The 20,002-nt window shown below is 37.5% G+C and overlaps 1 protein-coding gene across 1 annotated transcript; it reads right to left on the reverse strand.

The window, feature by feature from the left end:
- Positions 1-377: 377 nt before the first annotated feature.
- On the reverse strand, positions 378-19,978 carry LOC116242757 (methyltransferase-like protein 21E). Its single transcript, XM_090129135.1, has 5 exons — positions 17,838-19,978; positions 16,016-16,132; positions 5,409-5,566; positions 1,721-1,838; positions 378-802 (listed from the first exon to the last, which is right to left on the reverse strand). The coding sequence occupies exons 2-5, from the start codon at positions 16,101-16,103 to the stop codon at positions 378-380; spliced, it is 789 nt and encodes a 262-aa protein (XP_089985261.1). The 5' UTR covers positions 16,104-16,132; positions 17,838-19,978.
- Between the last annotated feature and the right edge of the window lie 24 nt (positions 19,979-20,002).

Raw genomic sequence — 20,002 nt, forward strand, 5'->3', positions numbered from 1 at the left:
CAAAATGTAAGACTGTAGTAAATCTTTGAAAGATTGGTTAATCTCATCAGACTCTGTTTAAAACTGCATTTGAAAGTCAGTGGAAATATTCATTGCACATCCCATAAAAATAATATTGAGAATTGTGAAAGTTATTAGTTTTGTCAATCTAGCACATAAAAGTCAAGAAAACATCAGAAATACATTTCTTCTACATATAAAACTTTCAGCAAATTGAATTCAGGAATTCTGTAGGGATGCACTGGAAAACCAACGTTTTGTTCGAACTTGCTTCAAAAATGTCATTCATACAGATGCAGGCAACTACTTATGTAGAAATTATTAAAAAGAGAACTAGCTACAAAGCATCCGAGATAATCACTCCTAGATTATCTTTTTCAGACAGACAATTTGGAAGGTCTGACTTTCATCCTGCCTTTCCTCATTGCCTTATACAGGGTTATGTTCAAACTAGGGAAATTAGAAATCACCTCTAAATCAAAGAGTGTCTGAAATCTGTCCACAAATTTGTTCTCATTGTCCAGCCTAAACTTCATAGCCCACATAATGACAGTATCATTCTTGCACAAGTGGTCAAAAGTTAGTAGGAGCTCATCCAGGAAAGGATGGTGGTAAACTACGTCAGCAGCCATAATGTAGTCAAAGTGACATGAAGCTCTGGGAAAGTTTTTTTCCAGATCAATTCCCCAAGACAACTCCTTGACACAGGGCTGGTGCTTGCATTTCAGTTTTGTATTTTGGAGAACATTGTGCTGAAGGTTTCCCAGCAGTTCTGGCAAATCAGTGGCAGTCACAAGTGCACCTGTGACAGGAAGAAAACAAAAGAAATCTTTCAGTATACTTCCAGACTTGAGTAAAAGCCCACTTACAAAAACCACTGCACAAGGAACCGATTTTAGCAAATTTTCTGTCTAGGGGAATAGAACACTGTTATTGCTCCCAGTAGTTATTACTCATTGTACTTAAATATTTGGTTCCCAGTAGTTCTGCTGCACAGACTGCAATCTAAAGACAGCTGGGCTTGGGTGGGGATAAATCAAATACTGTATCTTGATGTCATTTTCAATGAAAGTACAGTGAGAGATTGGGAATTGAAGAGTAACAGTTACTAACTGCTGAAAATCAACACTAGATTTAGGCATGGCCTCAGGTTCTTTCCTTTTAACATATCAAGAAGCTTTCTCAGACTGTAGAAAGCTAAAATTCTGTTAAAATACAGGAGCTACTGATTTGAATTATTCTTGAGGAAGAGGAGGCTACCATGAGAGAAAACAAGTTTCTGTAGCAGAAAAGTCAAGGATCAGTTGCTGAAAGAAAAGGCTGAATTCAAGTTTGAAGGAAATGACCTGGCATCCAAGAGGTATTTATTTGATCAGTGGAAGATGATGTGTTGGTCATGCCTCTGTCTGACTTTACCCTATTGCCACTGACTTTCTCTTAGACACTAATTTCTTATTTGTTGGTCCCCTATTTAACACTGCTAATGGTAACAACATCCACAGGAACCTTCTTTATTGCATCTACACCCTTTGTTTTTACAGTTTTAGAGGGGGAGAAAAACCAACACAAGTTTTTAAGAAACCCTGTTAAGAGACCCTTCTTCTTTCTCTTAGAAAATGTCAAATAACTGTGTTTTAGAAGTACTAAGGTACTTCCTTTGTTTTCCAGTATTCACCTGAGAGACATTTCCAAGAGTAAAAGAGCAGTGGTATGTACTCACCCAGTAAACTGGCTACTATAGAGACCAATCCAGTTCCAGCTCCAATTTCAATCACATTTTTGTCAACCAAATTGTACTGTTTTGAATTGGTTTCCAAAAAATAACACAAAACGAGAGCCTGCAGGAGAGGGAATCCATAAATATACTGAATAAATAAATTAAATAAAAACTTTCACTCAATACACATTGTCATTTACAAGCATGCAAAAAAAATGTTTTATAATTTCATGTCTGTTTAAATGAGCAATATCCATTCAAACACTGTCCTGAAAGGATCATGACTCACTATCTTTGAGCTATATAGGCTGACAAAACAAATGCCACCACATGCTTCGATATGGGCTTGCAAAGCATTGCAGCCAGAAGGAATGACTGCAATTATCTAATCTGTCACACTGCATAACATGAGCTGTAAAATTCCAGTCAGCAATTCCCACACTTACTTCTGGTTGAGTTAAAACATGTCTGTCACAAAGACATCTTGATATACAGACTGCATGTGAGAGAAAATCCACAACTCTTGCTAGTCTCTTGCAGTAATTATTTAAAACAAGAATTAATGATCATAACGTTTCAAAAAGGGCCAATAAATTCACCCCTTTACTTTTTGTTCAGTTTCTTTCTAGTTTTAATGTCCATCCCTTGTTAAGTGTAAAAACCATTTTAGTACACAAAATCACATAGCCCTCTACAATTGACTCCTTACATATACATTTATAAACTGTGACTAAGAAACTTCTCCAGCTTTTCTGTCCTATCTCACACTGACCAGTGTTCTTTAGATCAATCTAGAAATACAAATGGCTATTTTTACTCCTCTCACAAAGACAGTTTCCAGCCTGTCTCCTGTATTATTTCCCACACTTAGAAAATTATGTAGTCTACACTGACAAATGCATATATCAGTTGCTGCATTATCTTGCAGTACAGCTTACCATTTGGGAAAATAATTAGAAGTGATTCGGTTTGGCTCTGCAAAATTTTATTCTTGGTTTTACTTTAATAGATTAAAATATAGAAGGAATGGAGAAGGAGGGCTGTTGGCTTAGTAAGAGATAGAAAGTCAATGTTTTTGCTTTCAAGCTCTTAAATCAGAGCAAAAAGAACAAGGTCTTTTATATGAACATACAGATATCTCAATCAACAAAACTTAAAAATAGAAAGTTTGTGCACACTATATTAATAAAAGCCAGGTTCTTTAAGACTGCGCGTGATATTGGACTGACTTTCTAAAACAAATCCTATCAACATTTCCTTTTAGCTCCATTCATCCCCATCATCCTCCCTTGGTGTCTTGACATGTTCTGCTGTTGAAACCAGCTGGCAGGATCAAAACTTCTGTGACTTAACTTAGGGAACCTTTGAAACTCAGCTTCCTTTCCATGCAGAAGCTTAACTTCTCCTAAATTTTCTGCATTCTTGACAAATGTGACTGACATTTTTCAGAAGATTTTAAATATTGCAGGTTGGAACAGAAGGGAGAATATAGAGACACAGTGGGGGTTTCCTTCCTTTTACAGAAAAATTGACTAAAACCTCACAGAAAAAATGTGCATTTCAGTGTAGCCCTTGATTTGTGAGAATAATTAGCAGCCAGCCAACCTTGCTTTGAAGACATTCACTGGGGCTGCTAAGAGATATAGTGTAAACAACTTCTAGAGTTCTGCTAAGGAAAAGTGTTTGGCATCCAAAGCAGAAGGGTACACTAAACCTCCTCAGCTGGATTATGGTCATGCTTCTTAAAAACAGCACAGTCTTAGGAAGCTGATATTGGGACAACAATGGTGCCTCTTGGCTTTTAGTCCTCTTGATTCTATAGGAGCTCTTGGAGATCCATCTGTTTTGGAGATATTCTTTGAGCAATGCAAGTGTCAGTGGTTCATTGTGACACCTGTTCACCTGCAGCAGTGTTTTTTCACTCTTAATCATTTCAAAACAGTCCATTAGCTGCATTGCACAAACTCAGAATACTGAAGAAAGTTCTTTGTATGGTGGATACATTGATAGTTCTTATATTTTTGAGATCCTTTCCAATCCAATAGTAACATAATTCTCATATAAGACCTGCATTTCCTTTAAAATTTGCTTCTGATTGGCCAATAGGACCAGAAAGTTTTGACAGGAGAGGAGAAGGCATCACATCATACATGCTGTGTGAAGAGGCACAAACAAGAAATACGAGGGCTGCTCCAAAAGTAATGCCTTCTGTTTTATTATGTTGGTCCAGGACATCAGAGATGGATTTTGGTGGTATGGCAGTAGAGGTTGAACCTTTTGCCAATACTCTGTTACATTTTGCTGCTGTGTGATGATTGGCAGCAGAGGGACAGTCTGACAAAATGACCGCTGACATGGAAGTGCATATGAAGCAATGACAAGTTGAATTTCTCCATGCACAAAAAATTGCATCCGTTGACATTCTTTGATGCTTCCTGAACATTTAAAGAGACCAACCAGTGGATGTGGGCACAGTGAGGTGGTAGGTAGTGTGTTGCAACAGTGGCAACAACAACATGAAACACAAGCTGAATTCCAGACAGCCATGCACAGCTGCCACACCACAGAATAGTGTGTCTCAATCAGCTCATCCACACAAATCAGCAGATAATAACCACAGAACTGTGTATGGAGCTGGATATCAGCTTCAATATGTTGGAAACAGTAGCAGCGCTTGAATATCACAAGATTTATGGCAGGTGGTTCCCACAAATGCTCACACATGAACAGAAAGAGCACCATATGCAATTTTGTCAAGATCTATTGAAATAATATGAGGCAGAAGGTGACAGTTTTCTGGATCACATCATTAGCATTGATAAGATGTGGTGTCATCACTACGAGCCAGTTAAACAGCAGTCCACAGGGTGGTGACATATGATTTCTCCTTCAAACAAAAAGTTTCAGGATGTAGCCCTCAGCAGACAGAGTGATATGCAGTCTTTTAGCATAAGTGGTGATTTTCAGGATTTCCTGAAAACCTCACAAACCATTAAATCTGACTGCTATATCACAACGCTGACTGAGCTGACGGTTCAAACTTCCAGATAAACATCAGAGAAGAAGACAACCTTTCTCTTGCATCACAATAGCGCCAGGTCCCATACCAGTTTGAAGACTGTGGAGCAGACTGCCAATCTTGGATGGTCTGTCCTACCATACCCACCATGTAGTTCTGGATTTAGCGCCTTCTGAATTCCATTTGTTTGTGCTGATGAAAGGTGGACTGCATAGGCAATGTTTTCCTAACATCGACATTGTCATGGCAGTTGTGAAACAGTAGGTCACCTCTGCTGCTGCAGATTTTTCTGAGCTCATCATGCAGGTTCTTGTTCATCACTGGCAAAAATGCATAGCTAATGGTGGTGACTATATTGAAAAAGTGTTTCTAGCTGAGAATGTGCTCTATCAAACAGTGTCATTTACTCTTTGTATCTGTTGTGGATTGCATGGAAATAAATAAGAGGCAATATCTTTGGAGTGACCTGCATATCATTTAAGCTTTGAGAACCAGGAAGACATAGGAAAACCAGGCTAAATTCAGATTTGGAAACTGTAGAATGGAGAAAGCATAGAATATTATCCTTAATTTTACAACACACAATAAAAAAAATATTTATCACTAAAAAACAAACTAAATGTGTTAAAAGACTCCAAAACTAAAAGTAACAATAGTATGTAAATATTGTACCGATGGCCAGACAACTGCCCCATAACAATCAGTGGCTTCTGTAATCCTTATCTCATGGCCAGCAAAGTGAAAGCCTTCCCAAGCCTTATAAGTTATAACATCAGGAAAAAAACGTCTTCTCATGATTTCAGTAACTATTTGTTCATCTTCTTTTTGCCCTGGAAGTAAAAATATAAAAGGTCAAATAAGCTGAGAGGCCAGACAATGAAATTACCAATTTATGTTGAAATGCTGATTTGAAGCAGGAATTGGAATGATGTTTGTGAACTAAAATGCATTTTACCATTAATGGTTAGCATGATATATGGGAAGTCTCCTAAATTCTAATAGAAGTTTTCAGTTTATGACTATATAAAGTAATTTTTTCCACTTTACTGAAAAAATAAAGTTCAGAAAAGGTGGAATGTTACCATATATTACTTTTCATTTCATCAAACCATCAGAAAATTCTTTTTCATTTCAAGAACAGCTGCTCTCATATTTATTCTCATGGTCTTTTGTGCCTGGACATTTTATTATTTTCCATGTCCTTTTACTGTTCGCTTTCCCCATGTAAATAAAAGGATATCATATATAAGTCTGTCACAAAACTTGTGAAACAGATCCTAGCAACGCAAATTATGACAGACAAGAGAGAAAGCACTACTGTTGTCAAGAAAGCTTATCCACCCACACCAACAGAGCCTTGTAAAAGGGATTCTTTCCAGCTGGCTTGATATCCTGAATGCCATCCTTGCTGCTAGGTGAAGGATATTTATGATAGCTAACATAATCCAGGGCAACCCTTCTACAAGACAGGATTCATTCGTTTAGCTGAATACCAAGCCAGTGTCACTTTTGCAATCATCACACAAAGCTGCACCACAGTGCTGCAGATAACATGTAAATGAAGCTTTCCAGAGCATTTTCTTTGCAACATCAAGAATCATCCCGAGTTTGCATGGTAAATTTGCTTTCACAGCCAGACACGATCTCTTGGCAAATTAGCTAAAGCAAAACATGTTTACAAGCTATACCTCCTAAAAAGCACATTAAAGTTGTGGTAACTGGGTTACCATTTTTTCCAAAGCAGAATTTCTCTATCAGGCCTGCAGTTGCCATCCAAATCACAGACAGAAACATCGAGATGACACAGAATGACACACAACTGGATGACACAGCACAGCACAGAAACTGCAGTGGTCATTAGAAATGAATATACTTGACTACCATCCTTCAGTAAATCTATATAAAGAAAACAGCAGCTGTTGGCATTATAGAAGTTCTTTACAGAGAGAGTGGTGAGGTGCTGGAACAGGCTGGCCAGAGAGGTTGTGGATGTCCCATCCCTGGAGGTGTTCAAGGCCAGGTTGGAAGTGGCCCTGAGCAGCCTGGTCTAGTATTAGATATGGAGGTTGGCAGCCCTGTCTGAGACAGGGGGGGTGGAGTTTCATGATCCTTGAGATCCTTTCCAACCCAAGTCATTCTATGATTCTATGATTCTATGACACAACTAAATTAAAAATAAAATAATATATATACCACTGGAAAGAAAGTTAAATAGTATATTTTTTTAAAGGTAACATAAAAAGAATAATCTTAACTTTAAATTATGATATTTTAAAATGTCAGATACTAAGTCATAGTGTACAGTCAGCACATAACATTAGAGGCTTGCAGGAGTTGTAAAGTTAAGAGAAGACACACATGTCACTGAGCCCACAAGCAGGAAACTAAACAAACAGGAGTTAAGCATGATAGAAATGCTGCTTTGGGGCCATAGTAATTTTTTCTTATGAAAAAGTAATATGAGGATTTCTTATTACAGATATTGTAAAGTGTATTTAATTTATCATCCTGTGTCTAAGTATACTAGATCTAGACTGCTTTTAATCTTCTCAGACTGCTTACAGCAGTCTGATCTCATTCTGTGATTAGCACTAGCTGTCAAAATAAAAAGCTATTCCTTCTATTACTTCTCAATTACAGCCATTTTTCTTTTCTTCTTCTTCTTTTGATTTCTGCTTTGGATCCAATTTTGATGAAAAGTCCTAACTTATAAAGTCTTAACTTACAAAGCTTCAGCCAAAAGATCTATAAAACTCCAGAAGTATTACAGCTATCCCTCCAGTGTTCAATAAACATTTCCCATTTATTTTTTATATTGTCAGTAATCTTTCTACTCAAGGCTTGTGTTGTACCTACACTATTAAAGTTTGTAGACCACTGCTGCCTGCCTAGGATAAATTGTCCACACTCCTGAAAGAAGAGATCCAAATCTTCTAGTTAATACCACTTAAATCACTGGCCCTCTTACTCCTTCAGTAATCCCATAGGTGGGATACATGGAGAAGATGACATAACACTTACAATCTTCTCTTTGTTTCACTATATGTCTATGAAAGACAGACTTCCAAACTCACCTTAGTGAGAAATTTAATCAGGACCAAGAAACTAATGACAAGTAAAGACCACAAACCTTTAGCCAGACATGCTTACTTCCACATAAATCTTGCCTTACAATCCAAAAAGCACTCTTCTATTTTCTACTTTATATTGTTCAGAATAACTAAACTCTGCCTGTGACTGAGATACACACAAAAACAAAAATAAAACAAAAATCTTTTTTTTTCTGCTAAATCCTTCAGAGCCATCAGAACAGAAAAATAACAAACAAGTAGAAAATCCGTAATGCAAGAAGAGTATTGTTATCTGTGTAAGCAAAATCCAAGTGAAATAAAGTCTTCAAATACATGCAGTGATAAAGTTCTGCTAGTTATGCTTTGATTAAAGTCTAGTTTCTTGATACCAGATGTAAAAAGCTGATAGGAAGTTATTCTCCTATAAGTGTTCATCTCTGTGTTAGTCCTTATTCAAGTTGCAAAGTTGAGTTACAACTCAGTGAAAGAATTTCAGCGAGATATTTAAAGATAGAAAGACCCATCACTAATAAAGGGTCAGAAAAGGGATGAGGAGGCTTCACTGACCTGAATCAAAACTTGCAAGAATGGAATTTCATATTGGGTATTTCCAGCAATATTACTCAAGCACACACAATAAACCATCAGAATATAAAGGTCTGCTAGAACTGGTTCCTCCCTTCTTCATTTACCTGAGTTTAATGAAGTGGGCTAGCACTTTCTCTTCCTTCATGTTTTGGAGAGACATAGAAGTGTATCTACATACATAGACATTATATACATATACATAGAAATGTATGTACAGTTTATTCATCTCTTTGCATTTGAATGCAAACACAGAAACTATTGGAATTTCATGTGCTACAACATATTTACATCAAGAAGGGATAGTTTGACCCTATTCAGTTAGCATCTTGAGACTGAGATAATTTTTGTTAATAAAACAGCACTCCTCTGGCCTTGAACTGTTGATCTTAATTGCAAAGAAATTTCTGTCTATAGAAGTTGTAAATTCTTCCTGAAATAGAATTTGAATTTATGTAACTTTCATAATATTTTCTGTCTAATGGGATAATGACTTGGAGAGTCCTTTGAAATAAAAATTCTTCTCCAGAGGGCTGCTGGCACTGGAACAGGTTCCCCACAGCAGTGGTCAGAGCACTGAGCTGCATTTGGACAGTGCTCTCAGACAGAGGGTTTGAATTCTGGGGAGGTCCTGTGTGGAGACTCAAGTTGGATTCAATCAGTGATCCTCTTGGGTCTCTTCCATATCAGGATATTCTGTGTTTCTGTGATGCCAGGAAAAGTTTCATTTATCATAAAAACCTAATGTTGTTGAAGCATACTCTTTGAATTCCTTTGATTTTCAGTTAATACAAGGGCAGAAGGACGGTCTTGTATGTTGATACAATTTTGCACTATATCAAAGACATAATTAATAAAGCAATGAAAACATGAAAACATCACTCTTACAGACAAAGCAATTACAATTATTATTATTATTAAAAAACAAAACAAAACAAAAAAACAAGAACATAGTTTCCCAAAGAGAGATAATAAATCATGTGGAAGACTGGTGTTCTGAAGTTAGTGGCAAGCTGATTACAGAAATGAATGACAAGCTGCAGAATCTCATGTAGAGAACTAGAGGTTTTTGCTGACGTGTTTTAATATCAAGCAGAATGTTTTAAACAAGAACAAAACCTTAAGAGAGAAAAGGACCTGAGTGCTGCTAAGACAGAGCTAGAGAGGTGAGTAGGGGAAGGCAGAGCAAGATAATACGTAGATTAGGTTAGGATGAAACAAGTTACAAATTACAATGTCTTTAACAATAACAGAAATTACATAAATGGGCCTTAGGCTAACACTGCCTGCATGGAGTCTTTTTGCTAGGGAAGAAATAGAATAGTATGTTTTTAAATATTCTACATGATCATTTTTTCTGTTTACACCAGGAGTTACATAAAAATTGTACTTGGATAGTACACAGCTCCACCAGGAAAGAGTAAACTTAAAATTCACTTGGGTACTGTGCATCAATAATTAGCATGCTAAATATCTGAACATACACCTAGTGATATTTCCTATGTTAATGCATTTTTCACTGAACTGATAAAGAATGAGCACTGTTAAACAGAACTTAAAATGCAGGAAAAGTGGCAAAGGCAAGGGTTGTGAATTAAAATACTTTGATAATGTATCCAGATAACTGAATTAGAACGTGACTAAGATAAAGGAAGAAAACAATCCCTGCACATGGAATCTATGAAGAATATACTTGTAGTCAATATCTTCATTTTCTGACTCACCCACAAACAGCAGATTGAGTAACAAAACATCCTTCAGGTACTTTGTTAATGCGTTTGCGGTTGGACTTGGTGATCTTTAAAGTCTTCTCCAATCTGAGTGATTCTATGATTCTATCATTAGACAGCATTAATCCATAAAAATGTAGTTACGCCCAGTGATTTATGGGGAGGAGTGGGGGGAGAAGGGGAAGCATAGATTAGCCTCTTTCAAGTGCTGGGTTAACTCTATTTAATTTTCTAAGGTCAAATGGTGTCGCAGAACAAGGTGATAAGGGAGCATGCAAAAGAAATAAGACCCAATCATCTTCTATGTCTCTCCTGCATTCATGGATTTTCTCCAATTGGCAAAAAGAATGAAATCCAAGCCTTCAGCATGAACTTGACCTGACAAAGTTCAGCCCTACAGCAAACACATTCTTTCTTCTTCAGAAGCAACATACTCTCACCTGAAGAGTTTAGTTATAAGACATATACAGGGGGTGGCAAAGACCTCTGGAGACCATCTAGTCCAAACCCCTTTCTAAAGAAGGTTCCCTGCTTTACAGTAGGCTACAAAGGAAAGTCTCCAGGCAAGTTCTGAATATCTCCATAAAAGGAGATTCCACAACCTCTTCGGGCAGCTTGGTCCAGTGCTCTGTAAACCTCACAGTAAAGAATCACAGGAGGCTTACAATTTTGATCTGCACTTAGAAATATTTTTACAACTACACATGAGATAGAAATTATAGATGTAATAGCAATGTATATCCATGCACACCAATGCCAAGAAGAAAAGCACAGAAAGATCTATAAGGGAGCAGATTTGCAACTCGTTCTGTAATTGTAAAAGCTTACTGGATAAAAGTTACATCACAATACTGATGGGAAACCTCAAAATGTAGCCCTGCAAATTCATCTGGGTATTTCTAAGGGCCCAGAAGAACTTCCCAGATCTACATTAGCGTGTATTTCTAAGGGACACTGAAGCCTCATAATTTTTACTGAGCTACTGATGTCTCGCAATCAGAGTCCTCGTCTTGTAAACAGTACAGATAGCTCCATGGAAACAGATTCAATCTTGAATCACAGAACAGTCCCCAAATTCCAGGTGACATCACTTCAGTATTTCATTTCCATCCATCTATTTCTATTTCATTCCAATCCATTGCAGCCTAAGGACCCTGAAAGGAAGGGAACAGGAGGGAAATTTAACCATCTCCTTGACCTTCCAGAACCTGCACCTTTCTAAGAACATAAATCAAAATATCAATCAAGAAAATTCACTAATCTAAACTACCCAGTTAATTTTTCCTGTCTTCATGCCTACCTATGAGGGTGGTGATGTTCATTCACTCCAGGGTCTACCTGCTGAAGTGATGGCAAGGACAAGGTATATTATATAGATTAATGTGATGTATTACATCAGTGTAATATAATGCTTGAAACTTCATACTTGGAAATGTAGAAATGCAAAACTGTAACCCACGAGCAGCCTAATCTCAGCCAAGAGACAAAATGCCCTTAGTACAGAGTGCAAGGAGATGAGGACAGGCTATGCTCTCCAGTAGTGGATTTATCCAGGTTTTAGAGGTGCATTCTCAACATGAAACTCATGTCACTGATATCGCAGCCTCATAGAAGTCACGGGTCATCTAAAACCATTAGAAAGCTGAAAATAGAAGTACTGTGGTCAGACTATCTCATGAACATATAATAAATTCAAATGTACCCATTACTTATTATGTAACCATGTTTATCTGTCATTGAAAATATCTGCAGGCCTGTGCTCAGCATCTATATAATTGCTAATAATAACTAAATGATTTTCCTTTGACTATAAAAGTAGGCTATTTTCTATGTTACATGCTCTACTATGCATTATAAAAGGGTGACTGAAAATTTTCTGATAGATGGGAATAATCTGGATGAGTAACTTACACACTACTGTCTAACATCATCTTCCACATCTCTTATCTTCCCTGGTCAAAAAGGCTTTGTGTCATTGGAAGTTCATATTTTCTTCTAACAGTATGCCAGAAGAATCCATGTACCAGTGCAACAGAAGGGACTCCAACATAATGTCTGCCAATTTTCCCTATCAGTATTTTTGGGTTTCTAAAATATTTCTTCGAAGAAGGGACCTGAAAGTTACCCAACAACATCAATCCATGACAATACTTGAGCTTTTCATGAGGTCACAGAGAAATAGTTCATTAATTGTTGAAATGTAGCTATGTCAGCTATGAAGAATAGAATTTGAGTTCTGATCTTTCAGGTTGATGCTGCAGCAAAGCCGAAGAATACTGTTAACTATTGACATGACTTCCAGACATACTGCCTTTATATCTCTTTAAAACACTTTTGAGCTAACAATTAATGGAAAAAAGTTTTTTTGTTTCTGTTTGTGTTTTTTTTTTTTATTGTTGTTGTCTTGGGGGTTTGTTTTTTGTTTTGTTTTTTAATATAGAAACATAATTCAAACTAAGGGAGAAAAAAAATCACAGAATCACAGAATTGAAGGGGTTAGAAAAGATCTCTGGGGATCATCAACCCCTCTGCTAAAGCAGGTTCCCTACAGTATGTTGCATAGGAAAGTTTTCAGGTGAGTCTTGAATATCTCCAGAGATTACACAGACTCTCTGGTTAGTTTTTTTTTTTTTTTAGTGTTTTGTAAGCCTCAAGGTAAAGAAGCTTTTCCTCATGCTCATATGGAACTTTCTATGTTTGTCACGTCCCATCTGATCCTTAACAGTTCCAGTTTCTGCCTGTTCCCCCTTGTTCAGAAGTTCCCTGTCTTTCTTGAACTGAGAGGCCCAGAACTGGACAGAGTACTCCAGATGTGGCTTCACCAGGGCAAAGCAGAGTGGGAGGATCACCTCCTTTGACCTGCTGGACACACTCTTTGTAATGCACCTCAGGATACCACTGATCTTCTTGGTCACAAGGACACACTGCTGGCTCATGGCCAATGTGTAGCCCACCTGAACACCCATGCCCTTCTCTACAGAGGTCCTCTCCATCAATACCTGTACTGATGTGTGCAGTTATTCCTCCCCAGGTGTAGGATTTTACACTTGCCTTCATAAGGTTCCTCTCTACACAACTTTCCAACCTGCCCAGGTCAAAGATGAGAGAAGGGAAGGCAAGTGGCAGTAAATGAGTCACTTATATGTAGTATAAGCAAGTTGACATTTTAACCAGCACTGTTAATTACAAAGTCCACTATACAGAATCTTTTAGCATTTGAAGCACTCAGAGTCCAGAGAAATTGAGTTTTGGGCCTTCTTTAGAAAAACTCAAATTCACTCCTTGCACACATCTGTTAATTCTACAGAATTAAGTGGATCCCCTCCTTTCAACCACCATTGAAGATGGGCCATAAGGAAATAAGAATTATGAGATTTGTGTCCAGAAAAACAACAAGCAAGGAAAAGCCAAGCTAGAAACTGGGCACTCAGTTGCAAATAGTTCAACTTGGGCTCTATAGTCTGGTCCAAGGATGTTTTTCCTATCTTGTAGAAAAGTCTTTGAAGTCAGGGGGAAAGGGTCTGCAGCGAAAGGAGATGAAGGTAAGAAGTGTCCTTAGAAGTAACCCAGGAAATGGAAATAAGACACTAAGTCACTCCCTCATCCCAGCTTAACTTCTTAACTTCTAAGTTACAGGGTTAGGCTGCTTCTCACTTGCCTCAATTCCAACCATGTCCCATTTAAGGTATCTTTTTGGACTTCACCCAGACTTGAAATGATGACAGGAATCACGTCAATGAGGACATCTGTTGAGCAGGGGAAGAGAAGGAGCGTGACTGTTATAAAGCTCTGGAAGATATGTGAAGGTTACCAGGTCAGCATTTTCTCAGATATTTCTGGATTAAAAACTGGGCCCCAGCCAAGTAATGTGAGACGATGAAGTGTCAAGGACAAGTTGCAAACCTGCTCTTCTCCTTTTGTCTCAGAGATAAAATTATTTTGGGGTGAATGAAAATAATATAAATCTTGCAAAGTAATTTCAGGTCCTAAAAAACAAAGGCAGAAGTGGTACAGTCTGATTTCAGAAAAAGTTCAGCAGAGGAGAATAAAAGCTAGTGAGAAAGAGAAGTCATGAGAGGAAAGAAAAGAGACATTAATGATGCAGATGTGCTGGAGAACTGATTGGATAAAGGGACCAGAAAAGATCAGACCAGGTGAGGATCTACCTGTAAATTGGAACCTGGTAGTAACGCTAACCACAAGCTATGATAAGGATTTCTAATCTAGAGAACTTGTGACAAGCCAATTGAGAAAACAGAACCTTGTGATGGAATGACAGTGAATAAAAGGAGAATGGGGTGGTGGAACAGCGAATACAAAGAGCTCAGACAGTGAACCGGAGCAAGAATCCTAAGAAACAGAGATTGAGTCTGGATGGGCGAAGTGAATAAAATGGGAATGGAGAATGTGGCAGAGGGAAAGAATGAGGACAAGAAAGGAACAGGCTGAGGTGACTGAAGCAGTAATTCTCCATGCAGTAGGTTCAATACACTTCCCCCCCAGAATCTAGAATGGAACTTGATATGCTAAAGCCTGATGTTGGATTAAACTGTGAAACTGTAAAGATGTGCCATTTTCCATTGGTGTCTCTTCATCCTCTTTAACAAGAGTTATTAGAAAGAGAAGTGAGCAACCTGCTACTGCTATCAAGTTTGTTGGCTAAAAGGAATATATTTCTGCATTTGATTTAAGGATTCTGTGGTACCTACTAATTTTGCATAAATCAATCTTATGTCCCAGAATTTATTTTAAAAATTCAAAAGCTTAAGTAATTACATGCAGACTCACTGCTCCTTGCCCTAAACCCTGCGTGAAGAAAGTATCAGTATTAGAAAGCCAAACTTGCAGAAGCATAGCAATACCTGTGCAACTGGAACTCAGCCTTCTTGCTTATAATGTAATAAGACTCATCAATATTTCAGCCTTTAATAGCTTGGTCTTTAATATTAATACTTCTAAATATTTCTTACCCCAATCATGCCTCATCACACGTAGGATCAACTTGAGCTTTTCATTCAAGTCAGGATTACACAATTGGAAAGGGAAAATGCATTAAAGAAATTCTCCAGATAAGGGCATGCAAAACAGGGATTTTGTAACTGCAATCTACACCAAACTCTATCAGCCACTTTCTTGCATGATATACAGAGAAGATCATGATTTTGGGTGCTTAATTTTCTTAGCCCTTCAGTTGTAATGTATATGATGACTTAGAAAAAGGTTACAAAAAAAAAGCCCCTCTAGACAGTAACAGAAAGCTTCTGGAAGAAAGGGATTCCTCTCTCACTTCTCTGCCCTTCCCAGCCTTTTCAGACCTAATGCAAGAAATTTAAAAGCAATGTGCATGCGAAGTAGTTGTGCTGTCAACACTAATGTTTTGGGGGCATTTTTGCTTTAAATCTCTGTTCAAATCTCTTCTATTCCCAATGTTTCAGGATCTTGAAAATGATCAGCTTAAGATCTACTTAAGAAAAAAATCTAAAGCTGCTAACAGTCCTTGTTAAGATCAGATGTGAGGCTATCTACACAGAAACTGGGCTTGTAATAACTGATCCTGCCTAACTGTCACTCCAGCAACAAACTTATTCTGAATAGCTCAATCATAGCCACAGCTTCATTCCCTGGAACTAGTCACAGGCAAATAGCTGCGGCAAGTTGCCAGACACTGGTAGGAAATCACCATACCAAAGACTGCTGGCATAGCAGATATTTACTACATAGCTAGAATATTACAACAGCGCTATCTATTGCATTTTCTCCACAAGTGCCATAAACACAATTCTTCAGGAGAAATAAATAAGATAGCTCACTGTCAGCAAGGTGCCTTGTTCCTTCTACTTAACAAAATTCCTGAGCATAACAAGAAAAGATGGTGAAATAATAAACACTTTACCTGCTTGTCTTTCTAATTTTCTTCTCTGTTCATTATGCAGATGATTATGTTGTGATGATGTCAAATCCATACTAAGCCAGAAGACCATGGACAGATAAGCACAAGCCTGCCTACCTGCTAAAAATGGATAAAATTGCTTTACATCCTCTTTCCCAACACAACATTTAAACATACATGCAGAGTTTGCATTTGTTATGCTATGTTACTTGTATTAAGATACACAAATATGAATATCAGAGCATTTAAGAGCCAGAAGTAGCAAGCAAGTTTAGCTGTTCTACTCTCAAAGAGGGGAAAATGTATATCGGGGGGAAGGGGGGGCGGGGGGGGGGGGGGGAAGAATGCTTTGATAAATGTTTAAAACTATTTTATGAGTGGTTAAAAATTAGAATCAATTCAAATCAAGATTAGAAGGCTTACGATTGTTTGAATGGGAAGGTAGCAACAAATGCCTGAAGGGAAAAAAAATAAAATTGCACCAGCTCATGTAGTTGATCTAGCCAGGAAAGGAAGGGAATAACCAATTAGTAAAAGTGGTGCATAAAAATAAGTAGGAAGCAGGACCTATTAACAATGCACAAAACTGAACATGTATATGCAAATGTACAGATACAGAAGACACACACAGAAAAATGTAATAAGGAAAGCATGACAGGGCAAAATTTAAACAAGAAGCTGCAGCATAGTGTGATATAAAAAGAACAGTGCAATGTTCAGCATCTGCAGAAAATAGACAACCAGTGTTCTCAAATTCTTGGTGCTTTATTATCAAAAAAGCACCAAGTTTAAAGGGGAAAAAAAATAAAAATAAAAATCAGTGCTCCGATAATTTTTAAAGGGATTACAATCCAGTGTGGAAATTTGATTGTGGGTTTTTTTTTGTTTTTTTTTTTTTCCAGAAATGGTTGTAGGGACAATACAATTAATAGCACACATATGCCAAAACACCCAGGAGGGATAACCAAGGCAAAAGAGGAAGGAATCTGTTAATTTTATAAATAAATAAATTGTAAAACTGTAGGGGCTGAATATCAAGGAAACATTCTCTCCATGCAAAGTTTCAGTCAGACTTCTCTCTACAGACATGGGATGAAAGTGAATAGCACAGAACAACCCTGTCTTGTTAGAGAGGATACATGATACACTGTTAACATTACTCTACAAAAGGCAGAGGGGTTAAAACTTATCACAGCAGTGCCAGCGGCCATTAACCTATTTCAAGGTGAAAAGAAAGTTAGCTGGCTTTTATACAGTACTGTAGCACGTTAAAACAAAAATACTGCTACTGCATTTATGTCCATCTAGGAACTTTGCAATAGTAACAACATTATGTGGGAAACAGAGAAGGCAGACTGAGTAGAATTGAAAGTCATCAAGTCTATATTCAGAACACCAAGGAGCATTAGAAACGACTGTGAAGCAGTGTTACAGACATTCATCAGCTTATCATCTACTTCAGAAGTATAAAAAAGACAACCTTTCTTCCTATTAGAAGATGAAAGTAATTGGTTGATTATCAGTATTCTGAAGTACAAGCAATGCTGTGCTGTAAGATCAATCAGTTCTAAATGAAAATTTTTATTTATTTATTTATTTTAGTTCTGTGCACTCTTTTCCCCTTCTAAAAATACTCTTTAAGTTATACAGAACTACACATCCCACCTGACTTCAGCATATTAATTCAGGAGTACTACCAGCAGCTAAAAACACATAGGTGCAGAACAGTTCAGTTACTGACTTACATAGTGAAAGGCAAATGATAGAAAATAATTGGAGTAAAACACACAGCAAGTCACATCGACTGTGTTTCAGTTAACATTACCTGAATCTCTGCTTGTATCTTGCCACACTCAAACAAAAATCCTTATTTGTCAAATTGTTTGCTTCGCAGTTAGCTGCCAGGCAGTTCCAGATAGAAAAGTTCTGAAGTGTGCATTACATATTGCCAACATCCCCACACCAGCAGCAGTAATAAATCCTGACAGCTGCAGCAGGAACCAAAAGTAGGCACAAGGCACCATGGCTATTTTATGTAAGGGTACAGAAGATCTCATAACAGTAGGTTAAGCAGTAGGTACCTAGACAGGGGAGCTCCAACCAAAAAAGTAACCAACTTCCAAACAGTTTTGGCAGTAACAAGACAGTAGCACTGTTTTAGTAACCTCTCATTTTCACTAAAAAGGAACTGAAGAACAAAAAGTAATTCTTCACAGACAAAGGCTTCTTCCAAGCACAAAGGGCCAATTTACAAAGCAGGAGGAGTGCATTTTGTGCATATGCTAACACATACTCATTAAAAAAAAATGCAGAGCAGCAGCAAGGTACAAAACCTACAGTTGAATATTCAATTCAGATAGCTGTCAATGGACATAAATATAAATGCATCACTCTTCTTTTCACATATACAAGATGTAGATTTGCTCAACAGATTGCAACCACTTACTGCCACTAGAACAAATAGACCTCTTGTAAGACCTCTCTTCGTTTAGAATACAATTTATTCAGGATAGAAACTACCTCTTTACCACTTTTCAGCCAAATAGGATTCCAACCTCAGCTGATGTTTCTAGGTGACACAGAATAATAATTTATTGTACAAGAATACTGAACAAGCCTGACAGAAATCAAAGATGTATTTTATCATATTTCTACATCTAGAAGCTATTAAACAAGGCCTGACCTACCCTTTAAAGTTAAAACAGCAACACCCAAGTGATTGGCAAAATAAAGCTCTAAACTGGCTGTCCAGACTGAGACTACTCATACAATATGACAATCTTTTACTAAGGTACTATCAAAAGGGATATTTTTTCACCCAGCAAACATTGTCCATTATACATTAGACTCTTTGCAGCTAGAAGGACCAAATCCTACCTAGTTCACCTCAACCCTTCATCCTTTCAGGAAAGGCTGATGTTTCACAACTCTGCTGCATGGAATTGGACTTTCAGGCAACGAAACAGTAAGAACTTACAAAGAAATAACAACTGAGAGATCAAAAAGCAAAAAGGACTAAAACGTAATCTAAGAACATGCGTGTGATTGGCAGCAATCCCTGTTTTTCCATCTTAACCCACAGGAGCTATAAATAAGTTCTATAATCAGAGAGAGGCAAGAGAAAAAGAAAGTCTGCATTTAACAAATTATTTATCTCATAAAATAACCAGACAAGAGTGCTGCAACCAGTGGATCTGTATGCTGGGTTGTTGAAGCATTAGCGAGAAAATAGTCTTCCAGGAAGAAGCCCTGCACTTTTAAAAAAAACCTCTCCATGGATGAAACTGAAGCAAGGGTGGGCAGGGAAGGGAAATGCTGAGTACAGGGTGGGGTGCAGGCTGACAGAATCCTGCTGTGTGGAAATACAAGAATAAAGAAAAAAATCTGGCTTGAATTAAGACAGTTACAGAGAAGACCAACAGAAAGAGCAACTGATATGGCAAAGGGTTTGGGCAGGAAAGCAAATGGAAATATTTCACACACACCCACATAAATGCTCTAAGGTGAAATCTAAGGGACTTGTATGAAAAACTCCATACTACCTCTGAGCATCACTTTTGGAAACAAATGCTATCTGTGGCTATGCTTAAATAATTCCATGCCTAGTAACGTGTAATATACATTCAGAACATATAATCTATAATTGCTTATCAGAATTTACTCTACTGTACTATTTTCCATGACATATTATGAGGGTTTATGTTGTACCACAAATGATTCAATAATCAACGTTACATTGAGCAGGCATAATGCAGAGAAAAAGGGAAACAAAACTAATTGAACTTATTTCCTTCCTCTCAATACCTAGAAATAAACCAAGTCATTTACAAGGTTTTATGTAAGTTTGAAGTTCAGGGAGCAACTGGTTGCATGTGACTTTAATAGCTATTTTATCTCAGTGAGAATGCAAATGAATAGATACAATTTTGGGCCTAAACTTAAAGTTACATGACATCCAGCGTACAGCTTTTTTGAGCAATTGTGAAGAAA

This window comes from Phasianus colchicus, chromosome 1 (assembly GCF_987193195.1).
Source record: "Phasianus colchicus chromosome 1, bPhaCol1.hap1.1, whole genome shotgun sequence".
NCBI classification, from domain to species: Eukaryota; Metazoa; Chordata; class Aves; order Galliformes; family Phasianidae; genus Phasianus; species Phasianus colchicus.